General features: G+C 35.7%; 1 protein-coding gene across 11 annotated transcripts in view; it reads right to left on the bottom strand.

The window, feature by feature from the left end:
• LOC135215658 (syntaxin-1A-like) overlaps positions 1-23,622 on the bottom strand; it is a 478,239-nt gene that overhangs the window by 75,885 nt on the left and 378,732 nt on the right. For 4 of the 11 annotated variants that reach the window (XR_010314752.1, XR_010314751.1, XM_064250594.1 and 1 more), the window contains exon 8: positions 22,789-22,899. Coding sequence is in view for 9 of the 11 variants with exons in the window: in XM_064250594.1 (XP_064106664.1) it covers positions 22,789-22,899 (111 nt within the window). In the remaining 2 variants the exon portion in view is untranslated. The other 7 variants (XM_064250591.1, XM_064250600.1, XM_064250592.1 and 4 more) reach the window with 6 other exon arrangements.

Below are 23,622 nucleotides of genomic sequence, written 5' to 3'. Positions count from 1 at the left end.
GGACTTCATGAAGTTTGCGGCTAAAAGAGATGCGAATATTGATCCTCGAAATATTCTTTTCTTGGAATCTGATAAAGAGATTCAACTTTGAGACAGTATGATGCTGTTGCAGTCAAAAGTTAGCAACCTTCCTGAGAGAATCAGATATTAGAATCATGACAATCAATTCAGCTATATCCTTTTTTCAGATCTTTATTTGAAAAAGGCTTAGCAAAGCTAGCACTATTACGACAAACAAGTCAGCCTTGAAAAAGATTTTTCAACTCGGTTTCAGCATAGACTTGACAGACTCTTACTTCTCGTCTATTCCCAAGGCTTGTGCTAGACTTAGACCTTCAGTGAGGCCTACGTCAGTATCGTGGTTCTTAAATGATGTTCTAAAGCTGGCTTCAGAAACAGATAATACGACATGTTCATTTATAATGCTCTTAAGAAAAACTCTATTTTTATTAAGCTTGGCTTCAGGAGCTAGAATTTCAGAACTGTCGGCATTATCCAGAGATCCGAATCATGTTGAATTTCTTCCCACAGGGGAAGTTCTACTTTCTCCGGAACGTAGTTTTATAGCAAAGAATGAAGATCCTTTGATGAGGTGGGAACCGTGGAAGGTTGTACCCCTTCCACAAGATATTTCTCTTTGTCCAGTATCGACCTTACGAGCCTTTCTGTCCAGGACATCCTCATCCTCATCGGGTCCTCTCTTTAAGAGAGAAAAAGGTGGTACTTTATCTATTAAAGGCATCAGGCAACAGATCCTGTACTTTATTAAGCAAGCCAATCCTGATTCCTTCCCTAAAGCACATGATGTCAGGGCAGTTGCCACCTCAATTAACTATTTCCAACACATGAATTTCGATGATTTAAAAAAATATACTGGATGGAAATCACCGACAGTATTTAAGCGTCATTACTTAAAGTCCTTGGAAGCTCTGAAATTTTCAGCAGTTGCGGCGGGTAACATAGTTTCCCCCGACTCTGCTTAATCTTTAGTAGAAGATCCAGTTCTCCTTTCTACCTATCTCACCCAACAGTTTGTCTATACCTGCCATGTTCATCTACGTTTACCTTGAGTCTTAGCTGCTCTTATGATGGTATGTATGTGTGCCCCTTATTTTTTTGCTAGGGTCACTCACAATCGATTGTATATAATGATCTCTTTGATGTGATCCCCTTATTTTTATGCTAGGGTGACACATCTTATTTACAATGGTTACGGGTTTTGTATACTAAGTCATATACATTTCTTTATTATATTATTGTCGAAGTTTGTTCTATTCAATTTATTATTATAATTGCTTTAATTTCTTTGTACATATTAACTATACACAGATGTTAAGCTCAACATATATTCCATGTAAGCCCTGTATATATATGTTAAATTTAAGTTAATTTTAAGAAATATTATTAACCTTAAGTTAATTTTAAGTAATATTTCTATTCTGTATCATTGTGTATATGTATATCTATTAGCAATTATATTTCTTCATTTTATGTTATCTTTTATTGAGACCCTTTTTTGTCTGTTTTATTTTGTTCTTTACAATCTTGTGCTATTTCTCTGGTACGATTTTGCGCAGCGACACGAACTGAGCCCAGAAAAGGGATTTTGACGTAAGGAAAAATCTATTTCTGGGCGATTGGTTCGTGTCGCTGCGCGAAATATCCTTTAATCCATTATTTCTAAGGTAAATGTACTAACACATACCAGAGAATAAATAAAATAGAGAAAAGGTCAGTACTACTGACTCGCTCACCCTCCAAGAGGGTGTCGGTATGAACACTATGGCGAGTGAGACCACTACCACGAACCACTTGCCAATAGAAATCTCCCACTACAAAACCCCCACTAGAGGGGAGCCGACCCACAGAGTGGGCAGCAACTACTACTACTCCATCCCATTCTGCCGACTGCTGCGCCTCTGGTGGCCATCCTGAAGTTAGCAGACAATCTTGAGCGTTGGGATGGGCAGGGCGGGATTTCGCTGGCGACACGAACCAATCGCCCAGAAATAGATTTTTCCTTACGTCAAAATCCCTTAAATCATTAGCTCAAATTAAGAATACTTTATCTAGTTAAAGATTTACAGGAAAGAGAAGACAATAAGGCCATGAATTCTGTCAAGAGTAATTTGATTTTCAGATACTAAATGTAAGATATCCAGTACAAGTCTTCAACAAAAATGTGGAGCTACATAGGCTTTTACAGTAATCATGAGTTTGCAGGCAACTTTTACTGTAAAGAATTACGTATCTTCAAGAACCTCAACACTTATTTCAAGGTATGAAAGCACCTGGAACTGTAAAATTGGCACTTTAAAAATACTTGAAATTCAACTAATACTCATGTATGGTAGCAAATTTGACTCTGAGATGTTATGAAACAAGGATTCTAATTTTTTCTGATGTAGGAGACACTTCACAAACTACATACCATAAACTATTGCCCAAGACATGAAAAAGTTCATAAATATAAACTAACCACTTTCAAATCCTGGAATAAAAACTTTTCACAATATTTGATACCAATAATTTATTTATCTGCCTTGACCAGTACTCTGGAAATATAGTTTACCACAATGTGACCATTGTAAATCACTACTGAAATGGAATCAATAAGAATAATGTGTGTAACAGTATATATAAATTATATTTACATACGAGTTTTATATTATTTACAAAGCCAACATATTTATTTTAAAATGTTCTCTCATGCAGTACAGTAATCAAATCATACTTACTTAGTCCCAGACACTAAAAAATATACAAATTATTTCATTAGCACTGACATCAAGAATCAAAATAAATCATAACCTTCACTGGTAAGTAAACGGCAAGTATTTTCACCGAGGTGTTATGAAAATAAAAATATAAACTCATCAGCCAAAATATAAGGACTGACTTAGACTTACAGTATCCATCATTACATGGAGTTAGGTTTCTCATATTGGTCATAAATGCTTTATAATGAACTCTATTAAGGTTGGCAACTTATGACTACTATTTCTTTATACTTTACTAAAAGCAATCATGCTACTATAAAATACCACCTACATGGCAGTAAGATCAATAGGATTTATCTTTGGTTATCTTTGGCAGTGAAAACGAAACTGAGAGCCAAGCAGTTATATAAAGTAGACATTCACATTATCATGTGTGGTATCACAATACTTTTTTGCACATAAAATCTCCAGAAGTGTTGCATTGTAATTTGAATAAAGTGAAAAGAATAAACCTGCACATAACATACAAACAGACAGGTCATGCTACTGAGTCCATTCTTTAAATGCACAATGATAAAAAAACCATCAGACTTATTAGGAAATATCACTGATCAGCCGCCAGTTTCTTTCGGATGAATATACTGCTATTTGCTTGAAGGGGCAGAGTCTTCCTTTTGATTGGATTCAGATGAAGATGTAAAATGGACTGCCAAAATAACAGTCAAGATTAACAAGCAGCAAACAGCAATGAATATGCAGAGCAACTTTTTCTGCAACAGGAATGAGTACAAACAAGGTGAGCATTCATATAGGGTATATTGAAGGTTGTATACAGGGTGCAGCAAATAAAACCAAAATACGTAATAAATTAACATACTGCATATACCATACATATAGGGGATTCAAACTCAAATATTTCATGCTATTTTATATATTCAAAATTATTTCAAGCACCAACAATATCGTAAAAACTAATTCATGCAATATCTTAAAAATGAATTCATGCAAAGCAATATCTTCACATATTAAGACAGTTTGTAAAACTACTAAGGTTACTACCACAGTTAACAGTACATAGTAAGGAAAAAATCTAGATGAGAAAGAGCTGCAAGTGTCAAACTATGAAGGAAAAAAAGAAGCTTGTTAACTTCTGCTAAGTGCATCTTTAATAAATTCACATGCAAATGAGTTTTAGCGTGCAAAGAAATGGTGTACTAATAAAACAAAACACTGAAGCTATGGGTGGCCAAGCACCTTTTTAAATGTATTTACTTGCTAGAGCTAAAACAAAATGTACATACTGCTTTCTGGATGTTTTATAGCACATAAATTTAAAAAATTTCTATACAATGGAGAAAATTATCTAACTACACGATGAGTTAACTATGTGACCATCAACCATTCAAAAGGGAAAGCACAAGTTGCTGCCGAGCCAAGGCACATCCAAGATATACAATGGTACCCTTGATGAAGCGTATGCTTGTTGCTCCTCATGTTTTCACTAGAAGTACTTTTTAATGAACCTACAGTCGCTATCTTATCCATAAAATGATGGCTGAAAACATAAAATATCAAACTGAAACAGTAACTTTTCACCAATAAAAATGCGCTAATGTCCTTGAATTCAACCACTATGTATTAGTAGTCTGAACTGTACAACTGTCAAATTTCAAAACAGTCAAGTTATTTAAACACTCAAATACCACCATAAATAATTTTCAGTAACTACGTACTAGCTACTGGCAATAATACACTCAAACCTTACTGTACTGTTGTATGAGAAATTCATCTCAAATCCCTAATATCACCAAAATTTTGATTCAAAATGAGTGGAATAAAGCACTAATCAATTTACATATATTACATATAGTGCACATACATACAAATAAAACTGTTCAGAGAAATATTAATTACTTATCTATAGTTTAGTATTCAGCAAAAAACTAAAATGCTTCAAAATACTACACTACATAATCACCCCAATGACAGTACAGTAGTTAAGTTGCAAAAAAGCATTTTGCACTAACTACCTTTCAATTAAAAAAATATAGTACTGTATCACATATTAGCTATTTCAGCCATTCATACTACTAGTGAACAGAGCATGTAACAGCTATTGTTTCAAAATATGACAAATTTTCTAGGACAATTTGTATTTTTCAAAGCTACAAACCTGAGGTCTTAACAATAGGATAATTTTCTAGTGCCTAGCTGGATCTGGCTAAATCGTAGATGAAAAAGCAAGGAATCTTGTGAGACCTGGCAATGCGTGGATATATCAGGTGAAAACTGGTCAAAGACCACACGCCCACTACCATTGAATAAAATCATAGTTGTCATACTTCAGAATGGCCTGGAATACATTATCAATCAACAAAAAACATGACAATGAATAAGTAATCAATAATTTTGGTACAAAGTTTATTCAGAAACAGCATCAGGTTTGAGTGTATTTCATGTACTGAACTCTCTTTTGACATACAACATTCAATCATCCATAATTTTTGTACAACTATCAACTACATATGCAATTTCAAAAAATCCTGAAATACCCTAAAATTTTCTAAACACCACTGGACTCGTGAGGGTTAATACCCAAGATATTTACCGTTATGAAAAAATAAAATGACTGCCACTGAAAATCTAATTAAAGCTAAAAAACCACCCAAGAGGTTACATTTGGGCAGTCTGTTAGAAGCTGTTCTCAACACCTAAAAACCAACTTTTAGAAGAATTCACAAATTCAGATACTTCCAGTTACCAGTTTAATGTGACAACTCCAGAAAAGAAAAACAACTGAAATTCCAAAGAAAGAGAAGTCATTCAATGATGGTCTGATAACCATGCACAACTCACTGTGCACAAGACCTGGTACTTCTTGACATTCAAAATTGTGTCACTGCCTTTATGGGCCTAAATTCATGGCCTCATATAAATTAAAAATGAACAGCAACAATATACTAAAAATAGTTTCTTTATCCATGTAACAAGTGGGGATCTTCAGACACTAACATCACACACATTTACCTAGTTAGAAAACATACCAAGTCACAAAAATTCAAAATTTATATAAGAAAAAATGATGCAATAAGCAAAATATCTTTAAAATGAAAGCAACATGCATCTTCCTCATAAACTACAGCGCCAAACTGTATGAATTACAACAAATTTGAAAATATATTGGCTACAGAGGACACATACAGTAATTACCAATAACTTCTCTTTAGTACTAAGAAAATACCCTTCATTCACTGCAAAGAGGTAAGCATTCGCAACCTGGAATCTTCTGATAAATATATCAGTCTAGCATGATGTGCTAATATAGTACATACATACCATGAGCACACTGGAATAAAACTAAAATCTGCAATATTTCTTTGTGTATACACCTCTATTTGCCCTACACTCAAGATTATTTACCCAAATTGTTTCAGTTTTGCATAAAAAATCATAAATGATGCACAAAATCTCCTCAGTATTTCTTTCAGATAATATTCTCTCCATACGTTACGAACCAATGATATATATATATATATATATAATATATATATATATATTATATATATATTATATATATATATATTATATATATATATACTATATATACGTACATATATATATATATATACATATATATATATATATATACATATATATATATCATATATACATATATACATATATATATATATATATATATATATAAATATATATATATATATATATATATATATATATATATATATATATATATATATATATATATATATATATATATATATATATATATATATATATATATATCTCCACACAGTAGTACCTCAACATACGAAACGCTCAACTCGAGATACGAAAGCAAATACAAAGATTTTTGTGGCTCTACATACACAAATTTTTCAAGATACGAAAGGTTGGTGGTGTAAAGTTCGAGATTCGCCCGGACCACCGATAACAATTTTAAAACTCGCGCGCCGCCAACTGAGTAGACTCGCCACCATCCTCCCACTCTCCCATTGGTTCCTGATGCTAGTCACCACCTTAAGATCCTGGTCTCCTATTGGTCAGCATCTCTCTCATAATGCTCTACGTAGCGGCGTGCTTTTTCGGCCACTTCGCAGCATCATCAGTATCGTAAGCACGTGGAATTCGTTTGTTCTATATGATTTCGTTTATTACCGTAAATTCGTTAGTGATTTCATTGTAGTACTACTTTATTGTGTTGTGTGAGAACTTTACTTCATACGTATACGTACTACATAACTTGATTATGTACAGTATATACGTAGTCATGGGTCCCAAGAAAGTTGAAGTACGAAAGAAGAGGATGCTTTCTTTGGAGACAAAGATGGAGATAATTAAAAAGTATGAAGCTGGCATGCGATTGAGTGTGATCGCCAAGGAATACGGCCAAAATCCGTCGACAATGGGCACCATCCTTAAGCAGAAGGATGCCATCAAAGCAGCTACACCTTCCAAGAGTGTCACTATTTTGTCTAGCAAGAGGAGCCCAGTGCAAGATGAGATGAAAAGGCTGCTTCTTGTCTGGATAAAAGACAAAGAAATCGCTGGCGACATGATAACCGAGACGGCAATCTCCCAGAAGGCCAGCACTACAGTATTTTCGGCGATTTGATTGCCCAGGCCGAAGACGACAGAGGAGAAGGGACATCGACGCCAAACCCAGAGTTCAAGGCTTCTCATGGGCGGTTCAAAAAATTCTGTAAACGGACTGGCATCCATTCGGTGGTGTGGCATGGGGAGGCGGCCAGCTCGGACACGAAAGCGGCCGAAGCCTTTATTAAGACGTTCGACGAGATGACAATCAAGGAAGGCTACAGTTCTCAGCAAGTCTTCAACTGTGATGAGACTGGCCTTTTTAAGAAAAAAATGCCTCTTCGGACGTACATCACGCAGGAAGAGAAAAAGCTATCCAGGCATAAGCCTATGAAAGACAGGCTTACGCTCGCACTTTGTTCCAACACCAGTGGGGATTGCAAGGTGAAGCCCCTACTTGTCTATCAATCCGAGACTCCTAGAGCCTTCAAGGCCCACAATGTGCTTAAGGAGAAGCTTCCAGTGATGTGGAGGGCTAATGCGAAAGCCTGGGTAACATGACTTTTGTTCACGGAGTGGGTAAATCTGTGTTTTGCCCCGACTGTGAAGAAATTCTTGAAAGAGAAGTGCCTCCCTCTGAAATGTCTGCTGTTGTTGGACAATGACCCTGCTCACCCTCCTGGCCTCGAGGAAGATATCCTAGCGGAGTATTCATTTATCAAAGTTCTTTATCTTCCACCAAACACCACCCCTCTCCTCCAGCCCATGGACCAGCAAGTGATATCGAACTTCAAGAAGCTGTATACGAAACATCTTTTCAAGAGATGTTTCGACATCACCGATACCACAAACCTCACCTTGCGTGAATTTTGGAAGGAGCATTTTGATGTTTGATATGCATCCGACTCATCGACCAAGCTTGGCAGGAGGTTTCGAGGCGAACCTTTAATTCTTCGTGAAGGAAACTCTGGCCTGATGCCGTATCCGCCCAAGACTTCAAGGGATTCGACGTGGGCGAAGCTGGTGCTGCAGATTCAGGAACAGTTGATGATCCTGAAACTGTTTTGCAACCAGATCTTGATGACATCGTTGCACTCAGCAAGTCCATGGGGCTGATCGTCGACGAGGACGATATCAATGACCTTCTCAAGGAGCACCTAGAGGAGCTTACGATGGATGACCTGGAGTTGGAGGCCATGCAACATAACGTCGTTCAAGAAGAGTTCCTACCAGCGGCGAGGAGGAGAAGGACAACCCTATGACAACGGCAGAAATTAAGGATGTCTAGCTGCTTTTCATAAGGTGCAATCATTTGTAGAAAAGAGACACCCCGAATAGGCTTACACAAGTTGTATGCTTGCACAGTTCGATGACGTTTGCCCGAGTCATTTCAGGAGCATTGTCAAAAGCAGGCAGAAGCAATCTTCCTTGGATAGTTATTTTTTAAAGCGGCCTTTAGTAGGAGTAAGCAAAAAGGAAGATCATATCGATCCTACGAAAAAACAGTTGAAAGTGGTGACGAAATTGAAATTTTGTAAAAAAATCGTAAAGTATAAAAACTAAAAAAAAAAAAGTAAAAATAAAAAAACAAAAGAAAAAATGTAATTTTAAGTTTTTTGTAAAGTTAAGTGCTACAGTTTTGTTAATGTTTCGTAAAGTTTAGTTTATATTTCCTGACATTTTTTAATGTGTTTCGTAAAGTTAAGTGTACGTACTATAAGTTAAGTACCATTTGTCCTCCTCCTCTGTCGCCACTTTTGGAGATGGCCTCACTCGAAAGGTAAGGTTCCACATTTTACTACATATGTACGTACAGTATTTCTTATATACCATGTACACTAATACACTTTATTTACAGGCACGTACTACAATAAAAGTTATGTTAGGTATTGAATGGCCCAAATTGTTGTAGTATTTCATTGTTTATAGGTCAATTTAGCTTTATTATGAAATTCACTAGGGTGTTTTTGTAGGGCTTGGAATGGATTAGCCATTTTACATGTAAAATACAGTTCAAGATATGAAAAGCTCATGATACAAAAGCCGCCTTGGAACGGATTAATTTCGTATCTCGAGGTACCACTGTATATATATATATTATATATATATCTATATATATATATATATGTATACTATATATATATAGATATATATATATATATATATATCTATAAAATTAGCTTTATGGTAGTTTAAATGATGATACTTAAACTGTTTTATATCATAATTTGTGAACACTATTAAATAACATTTAATGTGTGGTATAAGCTGGTTTGCCTTCTTCACACTGATATAGTTAACTATGACCATAATTCTGACATAAATAACTGACATGAACCAAGGTGAATAAGTAAGTTTTAACTGAAGATTTTAAACTGATGAACCACCTTCATTGAATAAATAATTCCCTGCTCCATAGTCTAATATGCGAGATGGATATTTTAAAACCATTAGCTCTGTAATGAAAAGCACAAATTCTTTATGTTTTCTCTGTCTTTTCTAGACAAATGATTAATGCAATTACCCTAATACATAGCAAAACTTTGGTCATGTATAAACAATACTATAGACACTTCCAATCACATACTAAACTTAAGGAATGGATTAAACCTATGCCCTGAAGATCTCCACTGCGTGACGATAAATCTCTATTAAGTGGCCATAAAAATCTGGATATATATATATGTATATGCCATAAAAATCACAAGCACAGTAGTATATCTACATAGAAAAAACATGGACTTCATCTTTTAAAACTACATGGGAATGGTAAAAAATATTAAGTATTTAGCAATATCCTGTCCACATTATGTACAAAAAATGACTTATAATGTGAAATATTAGGGAATTTCCCAAAGGGCAGTATAAATACAACATGACATTTACACTTTATAACAGAACTTCCAGGTTAACTCCTACACCAAAACATAACATACAGTTCTGCAAGTGTAGAAATATAATGTCATATTTATATTTACTAGAGGGGAAGAATTTATATGAAAAGTAAAAGGAAAATACATCTAAGAAATGGAATATAAAAATCACTGACACACTTTGAGCATCAAATCACAACTAGTAATAAACATGCAAATAATGTGAATATAAAAGAAAATAACATTCCCGTCCACATCGTTTGTCAAAGCAATCGGTTCAATATGACCAAGCACCAATTACAAAAAATTAATAAAAAACAAACGAGATGGTTGACACCAATATTGTAACCATTCTACGTAAAACATGGCTGCCGACAGTATTTAGGATGTCACTAGCTATGTATTCTTAGAATGACCCTACATTATCTGAGTCAAGAGAATTAACCCAGTTATTAGGCACAGCCTAAATGAGAGGAAAATAAAAGTTCACACGGACTAGATATGATGTCTAGTTTCATTCACACCAAACTCATCCAGTCTACAGACTGTATACTATATCAAAAAAATTGGCACAAAGTTTAAAATCCAACAAAATAATAAAAATAATAATAATAATAATAATAATAATAATAATAATAATAATAATAATAATAATAATAATAATAACAATAATAATAATAATAATAATAACAATAATAAAAACTAAAAATAGCCAAAGTAATAAAATTTTTTAAAACATATTATGAAATTAATAATATATAAGTTAATTTAATTCAGGCAAACATGCCAAAACAAATGAGAAAAGCAACAGGAACTGTTGATATACCTAACAAGTTGTAATAATACAAAGGATCAGAATGGCATGAATTCAACCAAACATTACATTTGGCACAATTTTACAATATATATGTAGGAACTAATTTCATTTTTCATTTACCTACAATAAACAATTTTAAAATAATTCTGTAGATAAACATTGGTTCTTTGTTAACAAAAAGTCAAATAAAATAAATAAAAAGAAAATGACTACTGATAATAAAATACTGCAATACTAGCCAGGAAAAGGCTCCTACAACACTATACATTCCACCTACCATAAGGGAAACCTTATTTGAAGGATGGAAGGTACCATTTTGGAGAACTGTAAAACTGTTAGTGGAAAAGAAAAGATCCAATGCAGCTTGTTGACAGAAATAAGAACACAAAGTCTTCACTCTAAGCTTTAAGACTGATGTATACACTAAAGTACTGTCCTGGAGTGCCAGAATACATGCTATAAATGTCACAAGTAACCAGGACATCTACAGAGGGTTGACTTGAATTGAAAATGAGAGAACCACATAAATCTGTACAGTACATAGCATTCTTAAAAAAAAATAAACTAGATTTTGAGGTTTGATGCTTGTAATACTCTTATTTATTTTTTATAAATAATCCACATAACTGCTGAAACATTATCAAATTAAAATGTGTGGCTGATATTACAACACAATTATTCATAAATCAGACATTCTGAAATCATAACAAAGCTATGTTTAATTAAAATTCATGCACTGCACTTGAACAGATGAGCCTTTTGTCGTCTGTCTGTGCAGTACATACATTTGAAGTTTACTTCTGTAGCCAAAACGTTTCATTAACTTCACATAAATATTCTCAAAAGCCATTACGGTATACTCTTTTTCCTTCATGAAATAATACAAATTAGCTACTTATATGAGTCATGAAATAGTTTACAATCTGTGACTGTTAAAGATAAAAACTGATCAGATAAATTACAGTACAATATAAAAAAAATTAAGATGCTCTCATTTCCAACTTGTGGTTATGTTACAATAATAGCTACAATATTGCAAACAATGGTCCAAAATGTGCCACTTCCAACAAACAAAAGATGGTCCCCTTTAATAAAAAATAAAATAAAATAAAAACACAACCCTGGAATACAGCCCAACTGGCCAGTGCTACCTGGGTGTCTATTTCTTCTCTAGCATCCACTAAACCTCTAAATTTTCTATTATGATAGAAATACTATCAAAATAATAGCAAGAACTATTATTAAAACTACAACACATATGATGATCAAAATTTTCTTCTGTGGAGAGAGAAAAGAAAATAGGAATTACAAAACAAATTACAGGCATGGTGCACAATTTACTCTATGAACTATTAAAAAAATCAAAACTACTGATGTACAAGAGCTATTCTGGCAAAAGTATAACATTGGCAAAAATATATTTCAAAACTGATCACTAATTATATCAAGATTTTGAAATTAAACATAATATAAAAGCACTGTATGTACTGTAGTACTTATATATACACATGAAGGAAAATAGAAAAAATCAAATAAAACCCAATCCAACCTTCAAGTACTGTCTGCCAAAATGTTTCAAGCTTTCAAAAAAAAGTTACTGATCAAATCAGCCAACAAACCAATGACAATGGACAATATGAACGCAATGGACATTTAACTGCCACTGAACTCTTCTGGAAAATGGAAAGGTCTCTGATAAAATCTTAAGAGAGCAACCACCAACTTGAAATAATAAGAATACAGTCAAGTTGTAAGCACTAACATTTCTGCAATGAAAATGTGGCTTTGAAAGATAATGACCTCAAATTCTATGCCGAATACCTTGTTCTATTACTCATGTATCGAAAATGCGGATTACTAAATATTGTAGTACGTACACACTTTTCATTGAACATTATTAAATATTGTACACACTTTTCACTGCACTGTGCCACCTTCAAAAACTACCTGTGACTGAAGTTAATAATATGTACTATATAAAAAAGAGAATTTGACATCTTCCATAACATCAAAATATATCAATCAGTACATTTTTACCATTCCAAATTTTAAAGAACTTTCCTGAAATATCTTCATTACAGAGAAGGTAATAATGCATACACAAAGAAACGAGTTTCCCTGTCATGAAAATCCACTCCTGTTTGAAAGAGGCAAGCACAGTACCTACACACACACTTGATAGCAACTTTTCTAACTGAAAGATAATTTAGAATTGTGTATACTGTATGTTTCCTTTAAAAAATCAGTACAACCTCAGGACAAAATTTCCAGACACTAAAAACTGTAGTGCAGTAATGATTCCTTCAGCAAATTTTTCCCATTTCTGTAGTTCCAAGCATTCTACTTTTGTTATGATGTACGATAATAATAAATTCATATTTAATTGGTTTGAATATCGGATAATATTTCTGCAGTGTTATGTTGCCCTTCCCCAAGGGACACATACCAGATCACTGAATTACGTAATTTATTTAGCTCTTACAGGGTTGGCCACAAGGATTTGCCATTATAGTTTCAGATGTTATTCAATTACAACTATGTAATTAAAAGTCTTATAATTGAGCTAATTGAAAATGGAGAATCTATTATGAAGAATTTATATTTCCTTCCAAAAATTTAATCTTTATAATAAAATAAAGTTTTGTATACTACAGTACTTACCAAATAATTACACTGCTAAAAGTTCCTAACTATGGTAGTCTGAAACTTCAAAACTTTGCGGTACCACTAATTAACTACTATGTACGTAAGTGTAGGTAACCAGCCCCACCCACTTTCAGGGTACAGGGAGGAGCAACTAAGCAGAGAGCTTCAATTTGTTTGTGTCCTTCATGTCTAAGTGAGGGAAGGAGTGAGGGCTCTGATCATGAAATTACTTGGTAAGTATACATATACAAAACTTTTATTTTAATATTAAAGTGTAATTTTTGTATAACAAACTTACCAAGTAATTACGTGGCTGATTCCACAATGAGAGGAGGTGGGATCTATGGATATATTCTACGTATTCCAAAATGAGACAATGATTTTGAACTAGAACAGTTGCCAGCATTGAGACAAAGCTTGTTGTTTCCTTACCTGGCAAGGGAGCAATAGCAGAAAAATACTACCACTGGTCAATTGCTCCTCTTGACCTGTAGTGAGCGTCGTTGCATAGCCCAGAGTCATTCCTACATAAGTGCGAACTTTGTAGCCAGGGAAGTACTCCCATGGCTAGCAAAGTAAAAAGTGATCCCCTTCCCCAGCTCACCAAAACATTTAACTGTGGCCAAAGCTGCTAGAAAAGGGTTTTCTTGGTAAGGTTTCTCAGAGGCAGTCTGAAGCTGTTCATCGAAGGGACCTGTGAACCATTTCAAAACAACATCCAAATTTCAGGGGACAGAGTTAGGTTTCTTTTACAGAGTTAGGTTTCTTTTGCTTGACAGTGTTGAAAGGCTTGAGGAGATCATTTAGGTCCTGATTAGAGGACAAGTCTAGACCTTGGTGCTTAAAGACAGCACTGAGCATTGATCCGTATCCCTTAATAGTGGATGTAGCAAGTTGCCTTGAGGCCCTCTGACAAAGCAGAAAATCTGGTACGTATTTGACCTATGGATGTCTCAGAAGATGGGATGTTATGGCAGCTGCACCATCATCTGAAAACCATCCATTTGAACTGATAAGAGGTTACTAGAAGGTAGTGACCTGCATCCAACAATTTTGAAAAACCCTTCGCCCTGACGAAGTGCTTGGCAGTCTGAAACCTGTCAGGGCCAGAGCAGACAACCCCTGCTGGAACCTGCAGCAGAGGGGCTGTTTGAGCAGTGATGGTTTTTGTGGTAGGAGCTTCTGGAAGTCCACATAAGAGAATTATGAGATCTGGGAACCATTCTTTCTTTGGCCAAAATGGTGCCACTAGGGTCATGGAAATGTTTTGATGACGTCAACTTGTTGATCACCTCCCTGACCACATCAAAGGAAGGGAAGGCATGTACTTCCAGACCTGTCCAATCCAAAAGCATAGCGTCCGTCAACCATGTGAGAGGATACGGGACATGGAAGCATAAGAGAAGAAGACAGTGATTCTTCGAAGTTGTAAACATATCTACTGAGGGTGTGCCCCCAGCCTCCATAAGTAATCTTAGTTTAACCATACCACTGAGCTGATTAATGGCTCTCTTAGGGCTAGCCAAAGGATTAGATATTTTTATGTGGCTAGGAACCAATTGGTTATCTAGCAGCTCATTGTGGATCTGAAACACATTACACGAATATCATGAAATGAATTTCTAATCACCAGAAATAAACCACTCGTCCAACGAAGAACTTCCCTCCCCCAGCCTCCATAGATCCTTGCAGACTAGAGGGTCAAGGATCCATTTGAGGTGACTCAGTCCATCTGCCAAAACATTTAGTCTCCTGTGAATTAAGCAAGTCATAAGCGATACCTGGTTTAGTTCTGCCCATAAAAGGAACTCTCACAGTCTCATAGAGAGAGAATGAGTGGGTGCCCTGTTCCTGAATGTAGGAAAGAACTGTCGCATTGTCAGTGTGGACAACTGTTGTCTTGCAGGGCACAAGGGTAGAGAAGGCCTGTAGCCCCAGATGAATGGCCTTCAGTTCCTTCAAGTTGATGTGGGTTTTCCTTAGCTCTGACACTTCTTGTTTCCCGACTAGAACTCCCCAACCCAGATCTGAGGCATCAGAGTAAAAGTCTAGGTTGGGTTTCAACGGTAGAAGGGATTTCCCTTCTTAAAGCCTTGTTTCCTACAACCATCAATGAATGTCCTGTTTAATCTCCTCCATAATCGTGAAGATGAAGGAGTCTAGTTGGGACTTCTTGCTCCAGTTTGCCATTAGAAAAAAATTCTAACGGTCTCATGCACAATCTGCCCAATCTCACGAATTGTTCTATAGAGGCCAGGATTCCTAAAAGACTCATCCATTGTACGGCTGAACAAGACTGGAAAAAAATTTATGGGCTGTCTGAAGGCAACACTTTAGGGAGACAGAGAAGCCTGAAAAGCTTGAGAGTCTAGAATCATTCCTAAATATGGAATCTTCTCTGTAGGAGTCTTTTGAGATTTCTTGTCATTGATTAAAATCCCTAATATCCTTGTCAGGTGAAGCATCATTTTTAAACCCTTCATGCATTTTTCCTTCAATGGAGATTGGACAAGCCAATCGTCCATGTAGAGGCATAAATTTATGCCCAGAAGATGAAGCCATTATCCCTGTGGGACAAGAATCCAAGTAAATACCTGTGGGTTGTAGACAGACCAACGAATAGGGCATGATACTGGAACACTTTGCCCTGAAAGACGAATCTCAAAAAGGGATTTTGACGGAAAAATTATTTCTGGGCGAGGAAATAGGTTCCTTCAGCACTATTTCTAAGGTAAGATATTGCTAAAATACCAGACAACTGCTAAATTGGACCTGCCAGAATATTCCAGCTCGCTCACCTTCATTAAAAAGGTGTCGGTATAGTTCTGGGGCGAGTGAAACTCACTACCACGGCACCCTCTCCATTTAGCCTCTCCTACATCAAAACCCCCAAGAAAAGGGTGAAAGCAAGCACTGGATATGTCCAGGGATACCATCCAGTCCCCCTGGTGAAGAGACGACATACGGAGTGATTTGTTTCCATATGAAACTTTGTCTTTAGACTAAAACGATTGAGGGTACTGACATCCAGTACCGGTCTCCAGCTCCCTTCAGACTTGGGGACCATGAAGTCGGTTGTAAAACCCTTCAGACTTGGTATTCTTGACAATCACCACTGCTCTCTTACAAAAAAGGGATTCTATCGAGTCTGCCAAGTACGCTTGCAAAACTATAGGCAGCCTCTCTCTGAAAGGAATGGAGTAATCTTCTCTCAGTACCTCTATTACCACGGTTCCGCACCTCTGCAGCTCCATTCCTCCTAAAAGTGGCTCAGTTTGGCCCGAAGGACAAAGTACTTGGTTCCTGGTTGCTTGCTTAAAGAGGTTCTCTTGGATGGTCTTGAGGCTAGGTGTAAATTCGTTCGAGGTCTGGCTAGAGTCTAGTCTCTGTCTCCCTCTACAAAAGGGCTGAAATTTATGCTAAGCTCCACCTAATTAAAATGCTTCCAGTATCTTTCAAAACAATGTTCATTGCAGTAGCCAAAACACTTAACCCTCTAGTGATCTGTTGACACGTAGCACGTCAATAAATTTTCTTCCGTAAGTGTACAGATGATGTGCCGGGTGCGTCATATGCAAGTTATTTTTTTTTGGGAGGAGGGGGGAGCATCAATCATAGAAAACGTAATTGATGCCATTGGGTCGACAGATGATGACTCTCAAAGAAAACGCAAACCCAACGCTACTAGCTTACTTAACTACAATACGAACTGTCAACATATGTGGGTTGGCAAATCTGAAAATTGCACTCCATAAAAATTAGCATTTTTTAATAAATTACAGCTCATTAGCAAACACATTTAAAGCAAAATTATTGCTTCCATGTGAAAGATCAAACATTTCTAAACAATTTAGGTATAAAACAAACTCCCCAAACCTATTAGTATATTTTTCATGATTATCTCCAAAAAAAATCTACGATTTTTCTTTAAAATTTCACATTCATCACATCATTTTTATTATTTCTAAGCCTCATAACGATGTTCTGATTGGTTTAGGAAATAATTCAATCATTTTGACGACATAACACTAACCAGAAGCATATATCAGTTATAGTTTGGACGTACCAAATTTTACTAAAAAAACTTTTCCATGCGCATTCTTTTCGGCCGGGGGAAAAGTTGTGTAATTTACACCCTGATATTTTTGGCCTGTGCGCAAGAGGGATAATTCACCATACTAAGAGCACTATGACTTTCTGGAGTGTCACATTATGGCTTGAAAGGAAGCATTGGTGGGCTCCAACATTTTGCTCCCCAATGTAACCTTCCTATTGCTTTCTTCTTCTATCTATGAGCCCAACAACAGAACTGCAAAATATATACTGTTATTGAAAAAGGGGAATCTAGGAAACACCATCCTTGAGAGTTTCCTCTTCCTTAGCCTAAGAAAGCTTGGTGTGAATCTGAGCTATACAAGCCTACAGTATCTAATAAAGGACCCCCTCCGACAACAGAAGAAAAGACAATAGCATCTGCACCCCTTTCAAAGGAAATGTGACACTCCTACCAGAGGAGAGAAAAATAAACTTCTGGACTGTGTACAGCAGGAAAAGGAAGAGGTGTAGCCCCATAGGGCTTGTAGAGTTGGAGTTGTCTTCTACCATATAACATGCAGTGGAAGTTCTCCTCTGGGGGGGAAAGTATAATTCACAATGAGATAGGGTAATGGTCTCATCCTTCCCCTCCTTTATAGTTTTTTCTAAAATCCAGAATCCCCTTTAAAAGGGGATCATAAGAGAAAGATGGCAGTATTTGCCACCACTCTTCAGTGTCCCCAAGAAGCATTTTTCTGAACAAAGGGTGATCCTTGGCCTGTCAAATTCAAACAAACATTTTTTGCATAAATTTATGTATATAATATACCTATTTTACTGGAGCTCAGGAATGAGAATTTTAAATGGCAGCCTACCTAGACAATTAGCTAATTTGAGGAGCCACCAGAGAAGTCTGATGACAAAATCTGAGAATGGTAGTTGACAGACTCCAATCAAAAGATTTCTTAATAGAAACAAGTCCCACCTTACATCCAGCAGACTTTTTGTTAGGCTGGGACTCTGTTGGGCTACTCTTTGTGGCCATCTGTTTCTTCCTAAAGCACTTGAACCAGAATAAGGAAGGAGTTTGTAGATTCCTTGCACAGCCCAGTTTTTCCAGATGATAACTGGAACAAGGTCTACGTCTGTTACAGTTTGGGTCCATGATAGACCTAATCCTGAGATTGTGACTGTAGGATTTAAGTCTGGCTTTCACATGAGTGATAATACATATGGATGCCTCCTTGACAGGTTGGGGAGGCCATTGGGAGGATTATCAGTTAGAAGGAGGAGTGGTGATCATGCCAAGATATTGCTGGGGGAGGTGCAATGATCCCACATCCAGACCCAACATATTTTGGTAAACCACCTTCAAACCACAAAGAATAATACATACAAGCAGTTTTATGGCTTTCTGGTACTTGTCTAGTGGCATAAAATCAGCAAGTTATGGTGTCAAAAAGGGCTGAGTTCCAGTATCGGTGTTATTAGGCACCAATAATAAAGATATGATGCCATAACATACACCTAACAGAGGCTCCATAAGGTGCTTAATCCCATGTAATGACACAGAAGAAAGGAATACTATCATTGAATCTTGTTTCATCAAGTCAAATAATGAAAATGTTTAAAATTTAAGTCTTGGTTTATCTAAACTCATTGCCTTCATAATGAAAAAAGTTGTAGATATATATAAGCAACAAAATTAATATACGTATTCAGTTTTTACATGTTTTGGACTGTACGGATACTTGTAGTTTCGGTTAGTGTTAAATCTATGTTTAAGTTTGTGACCGTGTGATATGCGATAATCCTGGATTATCTCTTTGATTTTTACCCTTTTGACAATTAACCATCTGGTATTCTTGATCTTTTTGTTTACCTGATAAGTCTCTTTCCAGCTTCATTTCATTTGTTCCTTGACACTGTCTTAGTAAAGAAAAAGTGCTTGGATTTCTGCCTATCATTTTCCTGTATCGGCTATTTTAGTTCTTACCTATTATATATATATATATATATATATATATATTATATATATATAATATATATATATATATCTAATATATATATATATATATATATATATATATAATATATATATAATGTATATACAGTGGACCCCCCGTATTCGCGTTCTCGGATTCGCGGACTCACACATTCGCGGATTTCTCTCGGGAACGTTCCCCTGCATAATTCGCAGAAAATTCGTGCATTTTGCGGTATTTTTCTATGAGAAATATCCACAAATTCCTGGTTTTTGTTATCAATTTCATCATAAAATGCACTTTTTGTAATAAAACTATTAAAAAAACCAAGTATGAAAATTTTTAGTGGTTTTTCTTAAGTTTTAACTAACAAAATAGGCTGTTTTTAGCCTTTATATAGGGGTTCCAAACATTTGCGGATTCTAACTATTCGCGGGGGGGTCTGGTACGCATCCCCCGTGAATACAGGGGGACCACTGTATACATATATATATATATATATATATACTATATAGTATTTATATTAAATGTATATAGATCTATCTATCTATCTATATATAAGTATATACTACTTATAAAATTTAAATTCACATAATTGTCAGAATGTTGTATTCTTAAATGTGTTAATCATTTTTGCTGCCATATTTTGACAACTCCCTTTCTAATTCAAATATACTTGAATTTTGTTTAATCAAGTAATAACTCCAGCCACATCAAGCACTCTTCTCCAACCAATCTCTCTATCCCAAGTTTACTATGTTTAAGTCATTCATGCATTCTTCAACAGAATATTTATATGGGCAAATTACCATTACAGTAACAGTTACTTTATTCTTGCTTCCAGGCACATACAGCTATGAAAATAATTTGGTTGACTTAAGATGGTCCACAAATGAAAGAACCTATGCAAAACATGTAATAATCCTTTCCTATTACGACTTTGTACTGCTTCCAAACATTATTTACAATGCAGGGCTGCGCACCAATTTTCTTCCTCTATGTTATAAGTGTATAAGTATTGAATTCATAAGACAATACAGCAAGCTAGGCAAAATATCACTTCTCTCATCACATTTTCCAAATTCTAGTAGTAACAAATTAGCAAGAAAGGATTAAAGTCTGTATTTATTAAGAGTTAAAAGTTTGCTTTTCAACTAATGTTTTAATCAGTACCCTATATAGTAAAAAAATCAACATATTTTTCATGTTTTATGTTACTGAACCACATAAGTTGTATTATAGCTTTCTAATCAGTAACTAAATTTTTGAAAAGAAACATTTTCCATGTATACAACTAATTTACCTACTGTACTGTTTGAAAACCTACAAACTATTGAAAAAAAAGCACAGCAGTATACTAGAGTAAAGGCTGATGCTATAGAGATACAAAAGCTAATAATGGAATATATCTGATTTGACAACTGCAGTTCATACTTTCCTGAAAACACCTTTCAGCATTCTAAAAAAAATAAGGGCTACAATGCTATGAAACGAAACAAAAAGCGAAAAAAAACATAAAAGAAAGAAGAAGAAAAAAAAAAAAGAGATGTGTCCTGTTCATCAATGCCTAAATGTTAGGATAATAAATTAGTTTTTTCTTCATTCAAATGTTTTCATCTGTGCCAAGATCAGTCTGAAATTGTCAGCTAACACTTATCACTGGCAATCCATAATTATAGTAAAATACTGGACAGTCTAGGTTACAAGAAGCCTAAAATATTATCTGCTGATCTAGTCACACTAAGAAACTAAGGAGATGCCCTAATAATAATTAAAAAAAACATACACTATTAAGATAGATTGACAACACCAATTCTTAACACACCCAAAAGAAAGAACGCAGAAAAGATGGTTAAAAGCGCTTACAACCACCAAGCAACCCAGCCTTAAGAGCTGTCCACACCCATGTAATAGTATATTTAATAAGTTGGGTTACTTACCCGTCGCGCTTTGCTTTGGTATCTGATGGCTTTCTTTGTGTCCTGTTTGGCAGTATCCACATAGTCCTGTGCTTCCTGTACGTGATTCTCAATCCTATTCATCAGTTCACCCTGTTGTTGTGGCCAGGGATTGTGGAGGGATTGGGTTTGCAGGAGTTAGGATAATGTAGGATGCAGGATAGGTTGAAGGATTTCAGGATGTGAATGATGAACACATGGATTCAAGACAACAGAGATAGGCAGGATAGAAAGAAATGAGTGGGGGTTAGGAATAAAAGGCCAGGTTTGAGGAAAGTTAGTGGTAGTAAAAATTTGAAAACCAAAGAAACCCAAGACATATGAAGAGGACTTTACAAAATGTTCATCACAATGGACAGTTGTTAATTGCAGGAGTAAGGAAATAGGTATGATGATGGTTACAAGTATTAAACAGTCAAAAAAAGAAAAAGGGTCACACAATGGCAGTGAGAGAGGAGAGGAGCGGATAAATAGTGTTTTATCACCAATACAAACCAGGGAAAACATAAGGAAGGAAATACCAAATAAATGGTTTTGTTGGAGGCATCAAGAGGGATTATAGGGGAAGGCAGCAGTCAAGTGTTTGGAAGCCAGTAATACCCAAGTAAACAGACATAATAATAACAAGCACCGGGAGACAGTCATCACACATTGTATATGTTTCAGAGGTAAAGACCAATTAATAGGTTTGTTTGTTAAGGGTGTTTGATTTTAAACAGTTGCAAGTAAACATGAGAAAGGAAAAAAGAGTTGCAGAATGTTAATAATAATAAGGCATTTTTAACAGAGAACATAATCACAATTGATTAATCATAAAAATCATTATGCACAATTAACACAGGGTTGTAAGTAACCAGAGCATAATGAAGTATCAATCAAGTGGTCATGCAAGATGCAGAGTGCAGTGAACATGCAATACATCAAGTGAGAGCAGAACATATAAAAAGACATGTGCACAAGCAATTCATTACAGAGGCAAGAAACAGTATTAGAGAGATCCCAAAGATACAGAATCATATTGCAAAAGGAAATCATGCAAAGAGGAAACATGCAGATTATCAGTAAGAAATATTGCATGAGGGGTAATAAGGATGGGTCAAATATATATGGAGGAAATAAGGGTGAAAAAAGAGAAAGAAAAAATACATTAGCATCTAGCTGCAATGATAATATAAAAGTGAAAAACTGGCAATTACTCACCTTACGTGCTTTGCTTTGATACTTAAGTGCCTTTTTAGTGTCCTCCATAGCTTTGCCGACATATTCGACGGACTGATCTACGTGATATTCAATCCTATCAATCATCTCCCCCTAGTGGTTGGTAGTTGATCGATCAATCGTGGGTTGGTGAGGGAAGCAGGCAGAGAGGAGAGAGGCAGAGAGACACAAAAAACAATTAATGATGACACATTCAGCAACAATCATCACCACATGTGAAAAAAAATCCTTATGGTGGTGGCTACTATACACCTATACAGATATGAACTTTCTGTGGCTACTGTAGTGTACATACTTTTATGTGTGTGATGTGCAAAGCCTACAATGGGTTATAGGTCAGGACATGTAATGCACAAAATTGGCATTCAGAAACAATAAAAAAAAAAGACTAATTAAATAGCAGAAAGAAATATAAACTGATAAAATCCTGAATGACAATGTTGGTTTCAACAGACTTCAGATATTAAACTGTCCTTTCTAGAAGCATCTAAGGTATGTGAATAACCACTTTGAACCACAGCAGAGATTTTCAGTCATAGGTGTATCTCATATTTGGGTCAAAGGCAGCAGTCACACTGACAGTTAGTAAGGCAAGACGGCCTATTGTTAAGTCATTCCTCTAATGAAAAAAAGAAGACTACAAAAAGTACCTCATTGGTGAACTACTCTTCCATCATGCCAACCTACAAAGGGGGTAAACTATGTACAGAGTCTACCTATAACCCAAAGGCAGGCTCCTGACAACGCGCACATCTCCACACCTAAGACACCGTTGCTGTCGTTCCTGTGCTCCCCAAGTGGAAAACCAACAGACTT

The sequence above is a fragment of the Macrobrachium nipponense genome, chromosome 5 (genome assembly GCF_015104395.2).
Source record: "Macrobrachium nipponense isolate FS-2020 chromosome 5, ASM1510439v2, whole genome shotgun sequence".
Lineage (NCBI taxonomy): Eukaryota > Metazoa > Arthropoda > Malacostraca > Decapoda > Palaemonidae > Macrobrachium > Macrobrachium nipponense.
This window is presented reverse-complemented; position numbering and strand designations above follow the sequence as displayed.